This window comes from Cynoglossus semilaevis, chromosome 18 (assembly GCF_000523025.1).
Source record: "Cynoglossus semilaevis isolate Cse_v1.0 chromosome 18, Cse_v1.0, whole genome shotgun sequence".
In the NCBI taxonomy this organism is placed as follows: domain Eukaryota; kingdom Metazoa; phylum Chordata; class Actinopteri; order Pleuronectiformes; family Cynoglossidae; genus Cynoglossus; species Cynoglossus semilaevis.
Genome location: NC_024324.1, coordinates 2,592,507 through 2,612,137, shown reverse-complemented (window position 1 = coordinate 2,612,137; position 19,631 = coordinate 2,592,507). Strand labels below are relative to the sequence as shown.

General features: G+C 47.0%; 1 protein-coding gene across 1 annotated transcript in view; it reads left to right on the top strand.

Moving 5' to 3' along the window:
* hivep1 (HIVEP zinc finger 1) overlaps nt 1–18,422 on the top strand; it is an 80,878-nt gene extending 62,456 nt beyond the window's left edge. The window contains 9 exon segments of the mRNA XM_025065224.1: nt 5,080–5,133; nt 6,923–12,627; nt 12,803–12,936; nt 13,017–13,192; nt 14,274–14,375; nt 15,392–15,745; nt 15,865–16,031; nt 16,592–17,235; nt 17,237–18,422. Of these exon segments, the coding sequence (XP_024920992.1) occupies nt 5,080–5,133; nt 6,923–12,627; nt 12,803–12,936; nt 13,017–13,192; nt 14,274–14,375; nt 15,392–15,745; nt 15,865–16,031; nt 16,592–17,235; nt 17,237–17,642 (7,742 nt within the window). The 3' untranslated portion in view covers nt 17,643–18,422.
* The last annotated feature ends 1,209 nt before the right edge of the window (nt 18,423–19,631 follow it).

Genomic DNA, 19,631 nt, shown 5'->3' with positions numbered 1-19,631 from the left:
CACACGTCCTGCCGCTCGTGTGTCTGTTGCCGCTGCAGCTGGTGGACGCCCATCTGCCCACACGACGTGGTCAGCGCTGGCATTGTTCTGACTTGTTTGCTGGCAAACTGGCGTGGCGTCACGCATACTGATGACAACTCCACGCCAACAAACGACCCCCCCACACCCTCCCTCCCGCCCCCTTACATACGCAGGGGAGTGTTTCCACAAAACACATCTTCCCTGGAAAAATCCATCAGCAGCATCCTTTAACGAAGGGACGCCTGTCGTGCATATGGCTGCCATGAAAAGCTGCCACTACGCCGTTGACGGCCGCCATGTGGCGCGTTGAGGCCCAGCAGGGGCAGCCTGTCCAGGAAAAACATGAACGTGTCACAGGCTGGTGCTGATGGGAGGAGGGAGGGTGTGGAGTCTGGTGTATGTTTGTTGTCCAACAGGCGCAGGGCGAATTCTCAGGGAGGAGAAAAACGTCAGCCAAGAGCTGCACAGACGTGGCATCGACGCCGTTATATCTGTAGAACACAGGTCTGTGTGTGGGGGGGAGCGGGGGGGGGCATTTTAGTCTGGATGGTTGTTGTTGGAAAGTCTTTGGAATCACTGGTGCAGATGGCCACGGGCCAATCAGACGTCTCCGTTACTGTTTTTTTGTTTTTATACAGATTGAATTCTTTTGCAAATAGTCATGGTTTTCAGTTGACATTTTGCTAAATTGTCGATCTTTCGGCACCGTCCTCCTCTTTAGGGCCCAGTATTTCTACATTTTATTCATCATTTAAATCTTAAACTTAAACTTAAACTTTTGTCCGTCTTCTTTCTTTTTTCTCTTGTAAATTCTTCTAAAATTTAAACAAATTCAAACTCTTTTGCCCAGTTTTTTTTTCCTCTCCTCGAAACAGCATTTATCTTTTGTAGAACAGTGTGACTTTATTCTACCCCCTGCTTGTTGAGTTCGTCTCCCCTGTCTGAGTGAGTTCACAGCTTGACTGTAACAACGTTAACCTTGATGTGCTTTATTCGTATGTTTAGAACCTTCACCTTAGAATATTGTGTGCTGAAATGAAAAGCTCAGATACAAGGCCGCTTCCACTCCTGGTCCCCCACCGTTATGGAGAGTGATACACGTGGAGTCAGAGTGGGAGGGCCGCTCAGAGGTCACTGTCATGACAACACCCCCCTCTGTCGACCTCCCCCCCCCCTGTCCTGCAGCCCACTCCTCTTCTCCCGCTCTTTATCCACACCGTCTAGAGTTCCACAGTAATTGTGTTTACATTTGTCCCCGGGCGCCAGCGTGACGTCACTGCACACCAACCGCTCAATCCCGACGCCCTCCTGATGTGAGTTTATAGCCCACGAGCCGCGGCCGCGGGGGTCGCTCAGTGGGAGGGGAAGCCCGTCCGAGTTGATTAAGAGGTCTGACGGATAATGATCCGCACACGGACGCAGATATGGCAGCGTTACATCACGGCCCCGCGGCAGCTTCAGGTGGCACAGTGACACCTGCTGCTTCAATCCATACTGTTATCGTTTTAAAAGGTTTCCATGGAGGATTCAGTCGCGTCCACCAACAGAAATGTAGCTTTTGTTTCCGTGGGGAAAATTATGGAGCACAAAAAAAAAACTTTTTTTTTTTCAAAAGCTAAGATTTGACAAATTGAGCGAGTTATTGGGAGACGGTCTGCTGTGAGCAGAAAATAGTAATTAAGATGAAATTGATTTAATTCGGGATCTTTGTGAATAAAGTAGTAGTTTTAAGGAACTTTTAAGGAATATTTTAAGAATTTTTTAATAAAGTAGTGGTTTTCAGGAAGTTTTAAGGAATATTTTAAGAATTTTTTATATGCAGCACAGAGATTTTCCCCCTCAAATATCAGGTTTAAAACCTTAACACAGTTCTGACCCAAACACGATGCTCTAACAGTTCATATTCTGTCCCCCAGATGACATTTTCAACCTTTCAGTGAATTAACGCTCCATAAAAGCTGGGTTTTAACCTGAAGACTTGGCTCCATCTGTGCTAGACCAGTTGTTTTCTGTGAAATGTAATGGTTTGTGACATTGCCCTGAATTTCGTGGGATCCTGGAGAGCAGTGTAAACAAGAGCCGTGCCTGTCGTTAATGATGTCAGACAACTTTGGTTTTATTTTCTTATGCAAACACTGGCTGGTTTGTCAGGAAACGGAACTGTTTTCAATGGAACTGCAGCCAAAACATTGGAGGAAACTTCTTTTTTCAACAAGTTCAGTTCTGCTGCTCCCTTAAGGGGATGTTTATATTGGTATTAAAGGGGAATTCTAATTAATTATCGTGGTGACAACTACAAGCTTAACAAAAACAACAAGTTCATTGTCTGATTTAAGCTAATTTTTTAGCCTGGCTACGCTTTGTGACATTTTAATTCTTGTTAATTTATGATTTAATTCTTTAATATTTTACATGTAGATTTTTTTTTGTCTTATTTTTCTGATGTTGTTCCTCTGGGTCTGAGGCTGGTTGTTCCACAGTCGACTGTTATCAGCTTTAACTCAGCGCTCTTTTCCCCGGACTTTCACGTCCGACACATGATTAATCCCCTCTGTAGTTATTACTGGAGCCTCAGAGTTTAAATGTTCTCCTCACTCCACCCTCCATCTTCGTGGTCATGTTCCATAACCTGCTCTGGTTTTCATCACCCTGCAGCAGCAGCAGCAGCAGGAGCAGCAGCAGGGTTTTATGGACATTCCTTCCATTGTTCTCCCGTGGTTCTAGGACACTTACACACATTTCAGATGTCACCATGAAAAAAAATAAATCCCCACAGTGAAACATGGAGCCGTCACCCAGACCACCTTGGCCACGCAACCACAGCAGGGAAATCGGAGCGACCTCGTAATCATTCCCTGCTGTCTTAATAACCGGGGAACAGTGGATGGAACATGTTTTTGTTTCTTTTTTTCAGGCTAACCCTGCCTTGTCTCTAGATTTCCACTCATTTAGATTTGACTTTCTTCTTCTTCTTTTTTTTTTTTCTTTTCCCCGAGATGCCGCCGAGGCCCAACTTCGTGGCTGTCACTCAACACGTGGGGTCTTGTTTGTGGCTTCTTATATAAGGAAGGCGTCCTGATCCATGATAGCGGACTCTCTGCTAACACAGGCCGCCACTAATGGGATTTCCATTGGGCAGTAATCACTTGTTCTTTGGTTTGTTGAACATATGTAGGAAAAAAAAAATTCCAGAACAGTTGGTAAACTTTCTAACAATCAAATAAAAAAAAAAAGGTATTCAGTGTCTTAACCAGAAGGTCTCTGAAACCAAAGATTAAATAAATACAAATAATAATATAATTGAAAAAATAAAGACATATTAAATTTTTTGCATAGTCACAGCGAACAGGACTTTAAGATAATTGGTGATTTTTTTCAAATGAAAGCTGCGCAGTGATTGGCTCAGGACAACTGTCCCATAACTATTTTAGATTTTAATTTTTTTTTTTATATATGTACCAAGTTTACCAGCTCTTTTCTGGAAAAATTTTTTTTTTATATATATACCAAGTTTACCAGCTCTTTTCTGGAAACGAGGTTTGTAACAATGAAGTGACGCTGCAGGGACTCTTTGTCCTGAAACCACTAAGATAAACCTCTGTTCTGTGAGCTTGGTTTGCTGGTAAACTCTGGCCAGGAACCTGTGGAAACCTGGAGGTTTTAGCCGCGGCGGTCGTGACTGTGAGGGAAGCTCCGGGAGCCTCCCTGTTTGGTGCGACACCATGCCAACAGGGTTGTCAGGACAAACACGCAGCCTACCTGGTGTGTGTGTGTGTGTGTGTGTGCGAGGGTGTTTTGAATGTCTGTCACACAAACAAACAGCGGCTGCTCCACATGTGCCGTGTCCGCTGCGTTCCTTCTGGCAGGACGCCTTTGTTTCTGCTGGCACGGCAGCGCAGGCAGGGGTGTGGACGCATTATGTAATCTGAGGCTGAGGTCGAGGGGGACGCACAGACGAGGAGAGAGGGAAGAGGATGTGGCTCTGGAGAGGAAGTTAGCGCTCTTTATGCCTGAGTTTTTCTGGCTCCACGGTGAAGAGGCATCAACACAGAGAGAACATTTAATTTTCAGTCAATATTGATCGAAATGTTGTAGAAATGTGTAGATAAATAATTAGTACCAGAAAAATAATGATTTATTCATTTTGATGCCCATAAGATAAAGAGAAATTCAGAGTTTATTCTTGGATATTTAGAGTGCATTTTTCTCAAGCTTCCTAATTTCTGCACAGTAAATAAAATGCCGACTCTTCCTCCTCCTCCCTCTTCCGTCTCCTCCCCCTTTTCATAATATTCCCGGCATTGCCCTCTAATTTTGGGAACCAGAAAAGAATGTCCTCGTCACCCTCCATTTAGTGTTTATGTAATCTAGAACAGAATTGTTGCCGCCGCTCCTCCAGGACTCATCTGGGCTTTTCCGTCCAGTTTCCACGGTCCTGGAAAACCTGCTCCACCAGTGGCATCCACAATCATGTGTTTAGACCCAAGCTTAGTGTCAGCACGCAGCCTAGTGTTACATAATAAAAAATAGACGGGGGTGGGGCTGGGGGGTGCAGTGTTGTTTTATATAAGGAAATATAAATATATAAACGGTTGTTACAAAGTTGATAAGAAAATGGTATTGGAAAAAAAAAAACTCACCTGCTGCATTTTGGGTTGTGAGTGCGATGTTTATGAAAAGGTCTGGATTTAAGTGTAAATCCTTCTGACACTGGGACCAAGACGGAACTTCATCGATTTCACCGTTTTTCAAATATGAATCAAACGTAATGTACGTGTGTGTCAGTGTGTGTGTGTGTGTGCGTCCAGATCAACTTCTGTTTATAATCTTGTTGGTTTCCATACTGTCATAGTTCACTCTCTGTGTGTGTGTGTGTCAGTGTGTGTGTGAGTGTGTGTGTGGTGGAAGATCTGTTTCTCATTTTTAAAGACCTTCCTGCAGCTCCACAGCTGTAGAGGAAACATCTCCAGGATTGTCAGTGAGCGTTCAGTGCTGCACCACAGACACCGGGGGCAGCGTCCACACACTGACATGTCTTCTCCCCCTCCTGTGTTACAGATAAAATTGAAGAGGCACAGAAAGAGCTTAAGGACCCCAAAGCCTCACAAAAAGGTAGGAGGGAAACAGAATGACTTATTTGTCCTTGGGTTTTTTTTTATTGTGGTTTAATTGATAATGATTTTACATCATCAACGAATGGGTGAAAAACAGCATCAATGTATCTGTCCATGTTTTTTAAAGTACCTAAATGTAAATGTAGTAACATTTTGTGTGATTGTGAAATTTGTTGGTTTTTTTTTTTTTGTTGCTATAATTCCGTCTACATTAACAATTTTGAAATTTTTGACTTAGTTTCCGCTGAGGTTGGAAACATTTAGGCTGTGTGTGTCGTCACCTTCACCTTTCTGTGGGCTGATTCTTTTTTCTTTTTTTTTGGACGACATTTATTGACTTTTTGGTTCCGACTGTTTCCGTGGTAACGTTCAGGTTATTTCAGGCAAAGTTGAACACTACATTTTTTTCCAAATATTATTGTTTTATATATATATATAAATTTCTAGGCTTACTTTAAGGTATCTTAACAGTTATCGTCAGGTTTTGGCTGTTGCCAGATATTTTCCTAATTTTTTTTTTTTTGCTGGTTTGTGATTTTATGTAACTTGTAAAAACGGTGAAGGATCATTGTTGACTTTGAAAAGGTCGGGCCTTGACTCACCACTTTAGGGTTTGGAACCCTGCATTCAGACGCATAAAAACAGTTTGGTCTCGACACGCAACGCAACTGACCTGTCAGTCAGAATAATCTAGTTAATCACCGCTATTAACATGTTCATTCCATCCCTGCTGTGTTCACTGGAACGAACAGAAGAGGTTTTTATACAGCATTTAACCCAGGGCTTTAGAATGTACATGTTCAGGTTCAAGTCAGTGGTGTGGATTTATTTGCTGATTTTTTTTTAGAACTTTTACTTTGGTCTGAGTGTCTGAGTGCTTTCTAACAATTCTGAGGGATAGAACGCAGTGCAAGCTGTTTGTTTCTGCAGCAGTGTTTATGGTGGAAAAAAAAAAATCTGAGGTTGAGGAATATATTGTAGATTTTCCACTTTCGTGCCCGTCGAGGAAAGCTAAAGACCTTGATGACTTTCTCGTGTGTTTAATGGCTTTATTTAGAGAAATCAGAGTGTTTGTTTGGAGAGCACTCCAAGCGTGGCGCTTCAGAGAAGGCTCAGTGGTTGCATGTTTGTGTGGAGAAGGGATTAACCTATGTAAAGACGGAGGAACCCTGACCTCATCTCGGGAAATACCTGCACAAGCCAGGAAAGTGTGACGAGGCCGGCGCGGCGGCTGCTGAACATTATGCAACATGTCCTTGAAAAGCTCCTGCTCGCCTGAGTCATTAGTGAGCACACACACACATGACGATGGAACACCGTGGTTTGGGTGTGCCCTCTTTTAAAAACAGACCTGCATTATTACTGGAATGCAGCGTTGAGTGCATGCACAGTTTGTCAGCGGCGTTGGGAAACAGTCTGTCTTGTTTTGTTCTGATCAGACAGGTCAACAGAACGATCACGTAGAGTACCTGGAAGAAAAGAATGCAACCCACGCATTCTTTTTGTTTTATGTGTGTGTGATGTTAGTCACACATCACATGAATAAAAAGACACCCCATAAAAACTAAATTAACCTTTTCAAATGGAAACCTTTACCTTGGCTGGAAATTATTGGTAATAACATTCCTCAAAGATGGTTCTAGCTCTAAGAACATTTAACCATAAACAACTTTTCTTGAGTGAATAAAATATGGTTGTGTCTTTTTGTGAACTATGCTAATATTCACTGTTTTGCTGTAAACACTTTACACGTTCTTCATTTCTTTTTCTTTTTTTCTTTTCTTCAGGTGTACCTGAAAGTAACCGCCGAAATGCGGATAGTATAAAAGGCCTGAAGAGGAAAAAGATCGTTGCAGAGAACCAGCTCAAGAAAATTCCCAAATCTCCAGTGAAGAAGCCCCTGCAGTCGAAGGCCTCTGAAGCTGTGCTTCACGGAGCGTCGTCCAAGGAAACCCCGCCCTCTCCCAGCAGTCCGTCCCACAGTCCCTCGACCCGAGACCCACGCGATGACCCACCTGTTGCTCCGCCCCCTGAGGAGGGATCACCTGCAGCTGACGCTGAACGGTTGAAGAGGGAAGAAACGTCGTCCAGGCCACCGTCGCTGCAGCCCGCCCATGTTGAGGAGAGCTCGTTGATTACCGCCGCGGCGTCTCAGCCCAAAGACATCCAGAGCCCAGAACCCTGCCCCGAGAGAGCGTCATACCACAGCAGTGCTCCGCTTGATGTTCTGCTCAAAGCCATGGAGCCGGACTTGAGTTCACTTGCAGAGAGGAAAAATGCCTTGCAGGTGGCAGCCATTGGACAACCAGTCCCCGCTCTTCACGCTCAGTCCAGCGCTGAATTACCGGCGATGCCAGCTGTCAACGTCGGTCTGCAGCCCCACACTTCCCACTTGCAGACGTATTACATAGACAAACAGGGAAACGTTATCGGCATTGCGGCGCCGCTACAGGGAAGTGTGCAGGCGGCTACACAGGGTACGCCACAGTTCATGCCTGTGGTTTCAAATGCAGAAAAGCCCGCCTTGCACATGAGCTTTAACACCGGACCAGCCGCTCTAACTCACGCTCCCGTTCCCTCTGGGTCCAGTACTTTGCCACAGAGCCAGCCGCCCATCGTGCAAACGTGCCAGTCTCTTTCAGCCAGCGTTCCCAGCACCATTCAGGTCCCAGTTACACCTGGCAGCAACCAAGTTCAGGTGGCCACCGTCATGAACTTTGCTGCCGAACAGCTCTCCAAGGAACAAAAGCCTAAAAAGCCAGGAAAATATGTCTGTGAATACTGCAGCCGGGCCTGTGCAAAACCCAGCGTGTTGCTCAAACACATCAGGTCCCACACAGGGGAAAGACCGTACCCTTGTGTGACGTGTGGCTTTTCGTTTAAGACCAAGAGCAACCTATACAAGCACAAGAAGTCTCATGCTCACGCCATAAAACTGGGTCTAATTGCACGCTTTGAATCTGGAGGTGCATCGCTCTCCCAGGAATCTGACAAAGCCCTCGGTGCTCATTCAGAGGTCGAAGAGAGCGGGGACAGTGATGAGGAGGGCAGTACCGCGGACTTAGACCCCGACTCGTCCCAGAGCAGTCTGGCAGCACTGTCTGAAATCAGTTTACAGAATACAGGTACAAACCAGGCCAGTCACGGAGAAGGCGAGCCACCAGCCATGTTTGACGCTGTCAAAACGGTCCCTGCCCAGAGGGCCTATGAGCCAAAAGTGACAGCCGCCCTTCCAAAAGTTGTTGTATATCCAGTAAACGTCTCCCCTCAAAGAGCAGATAGCCCACGAGTCACAGGTGCAGCGCCAGAACAGACCGCAGCTGCACAGCGGCAGCGAGACTTCCAGACGGCCAGTTTGAGGTCCAGCATTACAGTCCTGTCATCCCTGAAGGAAGTGGACGGTACTAATCCCTCACTAGATACTGTGAGTGAGGACGAAGACCAACAGTGCAAGTCCCCGCTGTTGGTTGGACATGCTCAACTTCAGAGGCAACAAGCCACAGACTTCTCACAGCAGCAACAGCCCAAGTGTCTGCTCAGTCCACGCAGTCTGGGAAGCACGGATTCCGGCTACTTCTCGCGATCTGAAAGTGCTGACCAGGCAATGAGTCCACCCAGCCCGTTTGTCAAGATCACTCCTCCGGTGGACGTTGACATCGTGAAGAACCCACATCCTGTTCACCCCCCTGTGGTTGCCACAGTGATGCATGTAGCACCTGATTCAAAGCCACGAGCTTCAGTTGGACAGATGCGCCCCCCTCTGGAGGCCAAAGCTCTCTCCCTGGAGGAACGGATCTCAAAGTTAATATCTGATAATGAAGCAGTAGTTGACAACAAGCAGCTGGACAGTGTCAAACCAAGAAGGACTTCACTTTCAAGGAGAGGGAGCATTGATTCTCCCAAGTCGTACATATTTAAAGACTCCTTCCAGTTTGATCTAAAACCAATGGGCAGAAGGTCAAGTTCCAGCTCTGACATCCCTAAGTCCCCGTTTACCCCAACAGATAAATCTAAGCCAGTATTTCTTCTCTCAGTACCTTCTCAGTACCCGCCAATGGATTGTTTGCCAATTACGAGGAGTAACTCTGTGCCGACCACACCTGGACACTCTGCACTTCCTGTCAACGTTGCCCCTCTGCCCCACCCTTTGCGAATTTGCCAGTCATTTGATGAGAAGTTTAGTTCATTCAATGACGATGTATTTTCGCCAACCCCAGCAACTCCAAATTCAGCGATGCATTCTCGTATGTTAGTCAGACAGGTGGCAGTGGAGGACTTCTCTACAGCAGAGGGACACGGCCTCCCTACCGTTCGCTCGATGGATGAAGGCTACCACGGTCCGAGTAGTTCCGCCGAGGTCATGCAAAGAAGCAGATCTTTTGAGCACGGTCAGGACAGACACAGGAAGCCTCTGCAGAACAAGGGCACGATGTACGAATGTGAAACGTGTCGCAACCGGTACAGAAAATTAGAGAATTTTGAGACTCACAAAAAATTCTACTGCTCTGAGCTCCATGGCCCAAAGAACAAACCAAACGTCGTAAAAGACGCCGATCAAGATGTTTTTCACGTTGGCACGGCTCCGAGATCGTCCAGTGGCTCAGGAATCATCGATCAACAGACATCGATCAGAAAAAGAAGAATAATGAAAAGTGTTGGAGACGAGGATGATCAGTCGCCAACTGACACAAACCCACCTTGTCCTGTTTCTTTTGATGTCCCAACAGCGGGACAACCCTACTCTCAGCATGCCGTAATAGTGGATATACAGCCAAAAACCAGTCAGTCGAAGCCACCTCCGGTTCAGCTCATTGCAAGAGGTATAAATACGGCAGAGTCCAGACTGTCGCCGATTCGAGAGACCCAGATTAGCTCTTCTACTAAAGTTGAAATGCAGAGACAAGGCAGTGGTACGTCGGTCATTAGACACACCAACTCTCTTAGTAGACCCAATTCATTTGAGACAGAATCAATGGATAGGGCGTCTCCCGTTGACCTTTTGGAGAGAGATAAAATGACTAAACCTAGGCCGAATGTTTTGGCTGACAAGACTCATGAAGAACTATCTAAACCTAAAAGTACTGACCACAGAAAGCAAATGAAGGAAAAATCTACCGATTGCACTGGACAGACAGCTGAAAGCTCCACCCCTGTCCATCAGTCACGTTTGGTTCGTCAAAGCAACATCCAGGTTCCTGAGATTTTGGTCACAGAGGAGCCTGATAGGGAGCACGAAACCCAAGCGTCCGAGTCAACGGATAAACCTGCAGATCAGTTCAACTGGCCTCAGAGAAGTGAGAGCCTGTCCAAACTCCCAGCAGAGAAACTGCCACCCAAAAAGAAAAGAATTCGTCTTGCTCAAATGGACCAGTCCTCGGGTGACTCCAGTTTTGAATCCAGCCTCTCTCGAAGCTTAAGCAGAGATAGTAGCCTTTCACGATGTTCCAGCATCTCGGCCTCTTTTGACAGAGACGAACCGTCAAGATCAGAGAGTCCGTCCAGGGTGGAATGTGTTGGCAAGATGCCAGAGCCTCAAGGTATGCCCATTGTGTTCAACACTCTCGGTGTCCCTGGAATGATGAGACGCGCTGCCTCGGAGCAGATCACCTGTACGCAACCATCGGTGGAAATTTCTTGTGATTACCGTAGCAAATCTTTTGACTGTGGCAACGTGTCTCCGAGCCGATCTCTATCACCAGCTGGCCAGCATAAAATTAGCAGTGTTCCCCAGGTGCCACTTATCGAAAGGAGGCGGGGTCCACTGGTGCCGCAGATGTCCTTAAAAATTGGCCCAGAAAGTCAGCAACCTGTTCGGAAATCCTTTATACCTTTGGATAAAACCCCCATGACAAACGTTAGCTCTTTTACGCAAAACAGAATGCAGCAGATTCACATTGCCAACAGACGTCCTTTGGTTCAGCCTTTTGTTCTGCAGAAGGGCGAGCCGCCGCTGCAGAAGAATGAACAAATGGTCCAGTGCATCAATTTGGGCAGCCCAACTCAGCAGCCTCAAGTTCACGGCCTTCCACACCCTTGGCACCAGGCATCGAGGGTCCAGATGTGTCAGAAGATGCAACAACCGCTGAACCAAGTGTTGGTTTGTCATGAGAACGTCCAAAGCAAAGCAGCGTGTTCTGAAGAAAAGACTTTTGTGCCCAAATACCAAATGCAGTGTCCTGCTATGAGAGCCAGCCAAACGTTTTCATTTTCCAACACACAGGGCGCTCAGATCGCCCTGCCGGTCTTAACAATACCCATAGCCAACCCGATGTTGAGCATCTCAAAGTCTCCAGACGCCGTCCAGAATGTCTACGTGGCTCAACCCAACCAACCAGGGGCCGAGATGAAGAAACAAACTGTGGTGTTGTCCAGAGAACAGCAGAGACCGTCTTTTGATCAGACCCCAGCAGCTCATATGCCGTTGCCACAGATCCTGATTACCCATGAGCAGATGCACCCAGCTCCCTCCGCCCCCAACAAAAACAGTCTCTCGTCCTCCAACAGCACGGATGATAGTCGCTCTCTGCCTTCTTCCAAGAAAGATCGAACCCAAACTCAAGCGACTAACACTCACTTTGAGGACAGAGCGCTGCCTCACGGGTCTTTACAGTGCACGCAAAAACTGGCGTCGGTGACTCTGTGCCCACAGCACGAACCCACCGCTTCGAGTAAACGAATGCTTTCTCCCGCCAACAGTCTGGACATCTACATGGAAAAACATCAAAAGCGAGCGAAGGATGAGCACGGCGTGGCCTGCCTGACTGACGGCAGGTCGGCCAACTATCTGAATTCCAAGATGTCCGAAGTGACACGGCAGCGGAAGTTGATGCTGGTGCGGCAGGTTTGCACCACGGAACCGGCGGACAGTCCGATCGAAACCGAGGCTCCACCTCTGCCCGAGGTTAATGCCGACGCAGTGAAGGATTCTGAGGCCACGGACGATGTGAAGCCCATGTCCCCAGACAGCACCGGTCTGGAGAAAGACACGAGCACCGTCATCCATGAAGCCAACCAGGCTGTGAATCCCACACCCAGAGTTCAGGGTGTTCCCGGCATCACAGCTGGCGACTCACTGAGGCCCCAGGAGAAGGCTGAGGAACAGAGGTGGACGCCAGCCAAATCCCCCATTAAACCTTCCAGTTTCCATGGCAGCCAGGTGAAACTGACCACGTCTGTGTCTGTGGTCAACACCAAAGACAGCCACCGTCTCTCCTTCCCGAGCCTGAAGACCACTACGACGTTCACGTGGTGTTTCCTGATGAAGAGGAAACCTCTTCACCTCCCACAGGCGGACCTTAAGACGTCTGCGTATGCCACGTGGACAATAAGCCCCAACAACCCCAACCCTCTTGGGCTGCCCACCAAGGTGGTCATGTCTCTGTTTGACTCCAAGCAGAGCTCCAAGAAAATTCACTACACCTCAGCCATAAGGACGAACGGGAAGAGTGACTTCCTGACGTATTCGGGGAAGCTGAAAGATGTCATGCAGAGGGTAGGAACCGATTTTGGAGAACTGTTTATTCGCACCATAAACTGTGTATAAGAACGTTCCCAGCTGTCTGGCTACCAAGAGTATTGACTTGCATGAAGTCAGAGATGGTTGCGTAACGATGTTTTCCAAGTAATATTTGGTTAACATGACTAAGATTTTGTTTTTGCTTCTGCAGCTACAGGTGACTCAGAGGTCAGTATCAGCTGAGGGCAGAGCCAAGGTGCAGCCAGAAAGTCAAGCCAGCACCGACGTGGACAAGGACCTCGCGTCTAAAACGGAACCAAGACGTGTCAAAATCTTCGACGGCGGGTACGGTTTCAGTGGCGATGATTTGGTGATTTTTTTCTCCGCGTCCGTCTTTGTTCTGAGTGTCTGTTCTACACCCGCAGGTACAAGTCCAACGAAGAGTACGTGTATGTACGTGGGCGTGGGCGTGGCAAATACATCTGTGAGGAATGTGGAATCCGCTGTAAGAAGCCAAGCATGCTGCGCAAACACATCCGCACCCACTCTGACGTCCGGCCGTACCACTGTGTCCAGTGTAACTTCTCCTTCAAGACAAAAGGTCGGCTACCTTGTTTTAAATTTAGTATTATTTTATTTGAGAAGAGACAGTGTACACAATTTAAAACAATGTAAAAAAAAAAGATCCCAGTTTGCTAGAAGCCTAATTTCCATCGGCAGTAACTCTTTCAGATGTTAAAATCCCTGCTGGGTTTGCCTAAGGTTTTCCTCTCGGCCCCAAAAGATAGAAGTTAAAATGTATTTAAATATTTAAACATTTACAAAAGGAAACTAAATGTCAACCACAAAAACTACTGGAAGCCAGAATAAATATTCAAATTGTAGATTTGACCAAATCCTGGTAGAAAGTTAAATGTTTGCTCCCTTATACCTTAAAGCAGGGGTCTCAAACACCTGGCCCGGGGGCCACTTCTGGCTCGCAAAACCTCCACATCCAGCCTGTGACTAGATGTCAATAATCACTTAATTTTTGCCCATTATAAATTTTCTTTCATTTAATAAAATACCCAAGTTGATCAGGAAATAATTCGAAAGAAAGAATTGTACTCACAATCCACACTGTAGTATTTTAAAGTATTTATTATTGAACAAAAAAATACATTTTGTTGCTAAAGGTTAGCCCCAAAAAAAGGTAAAGCACAGAGTTTAGAGAAATCCACAGATGAACGTAGATTTGAGTTGTTGCAGTAAAACTCGTGGAACATCCCTTTACTTTCATAAATCAACAAAGAAGCCGCTGCAGCGATCACTCATGGTGCACTTTCTGCCCAGCGCTGCTTCCTGTTGTCTTTTGAAAAGTTTTGAAAATTAAATAGGTTGTTTTTTTTTTGTTTTTCTTTTTTTTTTTTTTTTTTTCCATCTCGCAAACCAAGACAGTATGATTCACCCTTCTTTATCCAACTTGCCTTCCCACGCTGCACTGCAGCACAGCTCTGGGTGTCAGAGCAGCCCACGTTCATTTAAAAATGTCTTTATCACTTACTCACCCTTTACATTCAGCGACCGCATTCTCTTACATAAACTCCTTCTGTGCTATTGTTCAGCCGCTGCCCACCCGTGTGACCCTCCTGCCTCTCTCTCTTACCCCCTTACCCCCTCTCCCTCCGTTCTTAATGTTGCAGGAAACCTGACCAAGCACATGAAGTCCAAGGCCCACAGCAAGAAGTGCATGGAGATGGGTCTGCCTGAGGGTCTGACCGAGGACCAGGACGCAGAGGATTCTGGTACAGAGTTTCTCCGTCTTCTTCACGTAGTCAACCTGTTCAACAACAACCACCGGGGGGCAGTAGTTTGTAGTCACAAAAAAAACCTGTTCAACAACAACAACCACCGGGGGGCAGTAGTTCTGGGGGAGAATGTCTCCTTTTAGTCCTGCAAAAGACGCCACCAGATCTGCGTTGAAACCCTGGCCGGTCCCTGACCGTGTCTCTGTTGCTATGCCGATCAATGGCTCTGCCACGGTCTAATTAAAAATGCAGCTTCTTCCCCCGTTAACTCAAAGCACATGTGGGCAGCGTTCACAGCATTTACAGAGAGGAAATTGCTGCAGCTAATTTTAGATAGATAAAAAGACAGAGAGAGGGAGAGAGAGGGTGAGAGAGAGGGTGAGAGACGGGGCGCCCCCCTGAGTGAAAGCATCCTCTGCTCCAGGTCTGTGTGAGAACATTTGTTTCTCCTCCTCGCTCTGTGATGGAGCTCCAGGGTTTTCACGGCAGAGGCAGCAGTGACAGCAGCAGCAGCAGCAGTGACAGCAGCAGCAGCAGTGACAGCAGCAGCAGCAGTGTTTGTGACTTCACAGGGGAAAAAGTTACCCTGTTAGTTTGTCTTTAACCCCAGATTTTTAGAAGCGTGTAAATCCAAATGTAATAGTTATAAAAACTTCAGATTCCACTCAACTCGGTTCAATACAAAATGAAAATGTTTACAAATGTTTAAAAAGTTATTAGTCGTCAGTACAAGTTTTGACGAACGGTTTTCATTTAGACAAAGTAGGAAAAAAGAAGCTAAAAGTTGTGAAGTGCCAGTTTAAAATGTTGATTTTGGTGCTGACAGGAAGTGAGCAGACTTTCTGTGTTTTTAAAAAACAATTTCTTACATTTTTTAACAAACCAGCAGCTGCAGTGATGGTGGTGTGGAATGTTGACCAAAAACCCTGGACTTTGTTTCACAGCAGCAGCAGTGACTCATGTCCCTAAGAATAGTCCTCCCACCCACTCACTCTTCTCCCTCCTGTCTTCAGGAGACCGCAGTCAGGTGAGCAGCGCCGACCGTCAGGACTCTGACGGAGACGACTCCGACGGCCCCGATGACGAGGAGAATGACGACAACGAGGAGGAAGAGGAGGACAGCCAGGCCGAGTCGGGCCTGTCCACCAACCCGTCCGTCTCCGCCAGCCCTCAGCACGTCCCCTCCAAAGAGTCCGACGTCCCCCCCAGTGCCCTGCTGGCGCAGATGTCCATCAGCTCCGTGTCCCTCCCTCCCTCCCGGCCCGCAGCTCCAGAGTCCGGCGCCTCGGAGTCGGACTCTGTCCCCATGCTCAGCCCGTTGTCCCTCGGCAGACAGATCCCCATCTCTGTCCCCTGCTACCGCCCCCCCCCCCCCCCCGCCCCGCAGCTCCAGAGTCCGGCGCCTCAGAGTCGGACTCTGTCCCCATGCTCAGCCCGTTGTCCCTCGGCAGACAGATCCCCCTCTCTGTCCCCTGCTACCGCCCCCTCCCACCCACCGTCACCACCGCCATGTCCGAGTCCTGCACCTCAGACACAGAGTCGGTCCACATGATGAGTCCGGTGTCCCCCTGCAGGCAGATGTCCATCGACTACCCCGACTTTGACGTCCCCCCCAGTCCCCCAGTGACAGTGAAGAGCACCAGACCAGGACAGGTGAGACCCGTGTCTTCTCAGTGTGTGTCTCTGCGTCCTTCTGTCCTGTCCGTGCCCTCTGACCCCTGCATGACAGCCCCTGTAAACACACCAGGTGAATACTGCACTGGTTTGATGGACACATGGTGTCTTAAAGGGACAGTACAGGATTTTCTTTGTAATCTGGTTGGATGGAAATGAAAAAATATATAATTAGTCTCTGGTGGATGATGGGAAATTGGCTCAGTGATAATTAACTTTGGCTAACAGCAGGTTTCACAATTGTGAAATTGGAATTTTTGTTCGGCTCTATGTTACCATGGTTACCCATGGTTTCATGTTTTAAAAAAAGGCTACATACGTGTACCAAATACTTGTTCAGTACCAGTACCTGGACAGTTTCACCAAGTATTTTCGAGGTACTCGTGGGTTTCAGTGTCTTGGTTCTCAGAGCCTCGTCCAACCAGACTTTACTAAAACTGGACTGTCCCTTTAAATCTTCAGCATTTTGCTACAGTTGTGTTAAAATTAATACACCTCCCTCGCCCCCTGGTGGTGTTTTTGTGTGTGTGTTTTCCCAGGACTCCTCTGGTTCCCCTCCTGCTGACTCAGGCGTACCCGTGGACCGCAGCACTCAGACCTCCTCGTTTGCCCCCCAAGGACTTGGACACTTTCCTCCGCAGGTCCTCTCCCAACCACCAGGGGCAGAAACACAGACCCATCTCTTTAGTCACCTCCCCCTGCACTCCCAGCAGCCCTCCCGCTCCTCCTACAGCATGGTACCAGTAGGAGGGATCCAGCTGGTCCCTGCTGGTCTGGCAGCTTACTCCACCTTCGTGCCGCTCCAGGCCGGACCCGTCCAGCTCACCTTCCCGGCGGTGGGTGTCATCCACCGAAACACCAGCCCCCTACCGCCCCCGACTGCTTCGCCTCAACCGGAGAGCCTGCGCCCTCAGCCTCTGGTGGTCCAGGAGCCCATCAGCAGCGTTGTCCCTTGCTTCAACCTGGGCCAGGTGACCGGGCTGCAGGCTCAGACCATACAGCCCATGGGTCTGGAGACACTGAACCTCATGGGCCTGACCAGCACGGGGCTGACGCCCACACAGCTGCTGCCTCAGCAAGGCCTCACCCTTAACGCCACCCTGGGGTTGCAGGTTCTGGCCACTAACCCCACCTCCCAGAGCAGCGGCCCACAGACTCAGGTACCAGGATTGCAGATTGTCAACACCCGCCGTCATCCCCTCCCTCAGCCCCCTGTCCACCCTCAGTCCTCTTCCTGGTTCCTCTGAGCGGCAGGGGAGTCCTGACGCCGCGGCAGCTCCGTCGCTCCAAACCGGCGAGCTGGGTTCTTCGTCTTCGTCTGCCTCTCCAGCAGCTCCTTCTCTGAAGGTCAGCGGATCTCCTGAGCCGACGGCAGGCAACGTCTGCGCAGAGATCGCGGAGAAAACACCACGTCTGACGCCATCGCCGGCCGAGGTGAGCCTGGCCAAGGTCGAGAAGGGGTCACCAGTAGAGGGAGCCAGTGATCCTGCACCCCCGAGGCCGCCACCAATGACAAGCTGGCAAAAAGTGATTGATGACAACGACGACGTGTCCAGTGACGATGAGGACAGACTGGTCATTGCCACCTGAAGGACTCTGGTTTGTCCCCTCCTCTTCCTCCTCCTCCTCCTCCTCCTCCTCCTCTTCTTCCACCACTCTTACTCCTCGTCTTTCTGCCCCTCCTTCCTATTTTTGGAATTCTCGTCACTTTGTAAGACTGAAAACACTTTTCAGGGCCTTGGTTTCTGACAAACAGCCCTTCTCAAAGCACAGATGCTGACATTCATATAATTGTACGTGCAATCACATGATAATTATAATAATGACCAATCCTTTTTGTTTGTTTTTTTTTGAAATGTTTATTCGTCAGCTCCAGAAACTTTTTTTTTCTCCAGATGATTTGTTTTTGTACATGTTGTATAGACAATTGTGCCTTTATGGAGTTTCTTGTTTAGGAACCTGTCTGTAAATAATCCCCTCATAAATTCAGTAGTTGCTCGTGTTTTATTTTAAAAAAACTAACAACGACAAAACAAAAACAAAACAAACACACACACAAAAAAACGACAAACAGCAAAGATGGTAAAAGAGAAGTTTAACGACGCGGGATGAAAGTCGGTTTTATTTTTTATTTTTCTTTCGTCATTGGTAAAATTGCTGATAATTCTAAATGTCGTACTGGTAAATGTACATTTCTATGGATGATGGGGCAGTGTTTCTGTGTACAGATGTTGTGTTCAACTATTTATTATAATCCATCTGGTGCCCGTTCTGATTCACACGTCCATAGAGTATGTGCATTATAGTAGCTTTACATTTCTGTATCAATATTCTTAACTGTATCAGTAAAGATTTGTTTACAAACGAAAAGTGCTCCGATTTTTTTTGTTTGTTTTTACGTCAGGTTTATAGCGTCCACTTTTACTTGAATACATTTTGACAAAAATTTAAATGCGTTCAAACAAACAAAACAACCCTCTGCGTTGACTGGAAATCAGTTGCGTGCACGCGTGCACGTGTCACGCGCACGCGTGCACGCGTGCACGCAACTGATTCCCGACGCCTGTGAATGACGTCAGAGGATGTCGACAGAGAGACGGGCTCGAGGCTGTCGTTGTACGGTGGATGCTGACAAACAAAAAAATGAAAGTTGAAGATTGACAGACAGAAAAGGACACAGGACTCAGATGAAGGAAGATCCTCGGCCAAATCTCCACCAGCGCTTTGTTTCCAACACCAAACGGATCGTGAACTTCATCGTGCCCGAGGGAAAAAAACTAACTGCCCCCGCCGGACGAAGCTGTCACTGTTTAAACCTCCATGTCAAACCTGGGAACGCGAATCTGTCGGTGAGTAAGAATAATCTGTGCTTTTACTGTTTATTGTTTCGTTCTGTTTATGTTTTTGATCAGAATCTTAGTCCGTTAAGCAGATTGTGCCTTAATTGATATCGATTGTTTTAGCCTAACCTAGCAACCATCCTGCTAAGTGACGTATCAGTGACGTAGGGCAGTGTCACAGGTGTTGGTTGGTTTTAATTGCACTTGGTCTGTGATGAAGTCGTCTTCATTCCCGGATGTTAGACTTGATCCTGGGTTGTTTGTAGCCGAGACCTGTAGCAGCTACAATCTGGCTTTTAACGAAAAATGTCAATGCAATAAAATGCCCCGAAACATGCTTAAATATTAATATTTTGATTTAGAAATTAATAGAAAAAAATCCCCCATTTTGACATGTCATAAAAGACACAAAAAGCCTGACTACGCTAACATAGTTTTTTTACCAAAAAAGTCAACAATAAATAAAAAATTCCTAAAATTCCTCCAAATGCAAAAAACAAAAACTCATATTTTAATATTTTGATTTAGAAATTAATAGGAAAAAATATTTTTTTTAATACAATGACTGACACGAAAAGCCTGACTATGATACAATATGGCTTTTAACAAAAAAAAGAAAGAAATTCCTCTATAATAATAGGAATAATTTATATTCTTTTATAGAAATTTCTGTCAAAAATGTTAACTTTACCTGTCAAAAATGTACTATTATGAAAAAATGCCTTAAAATACTAAGTTT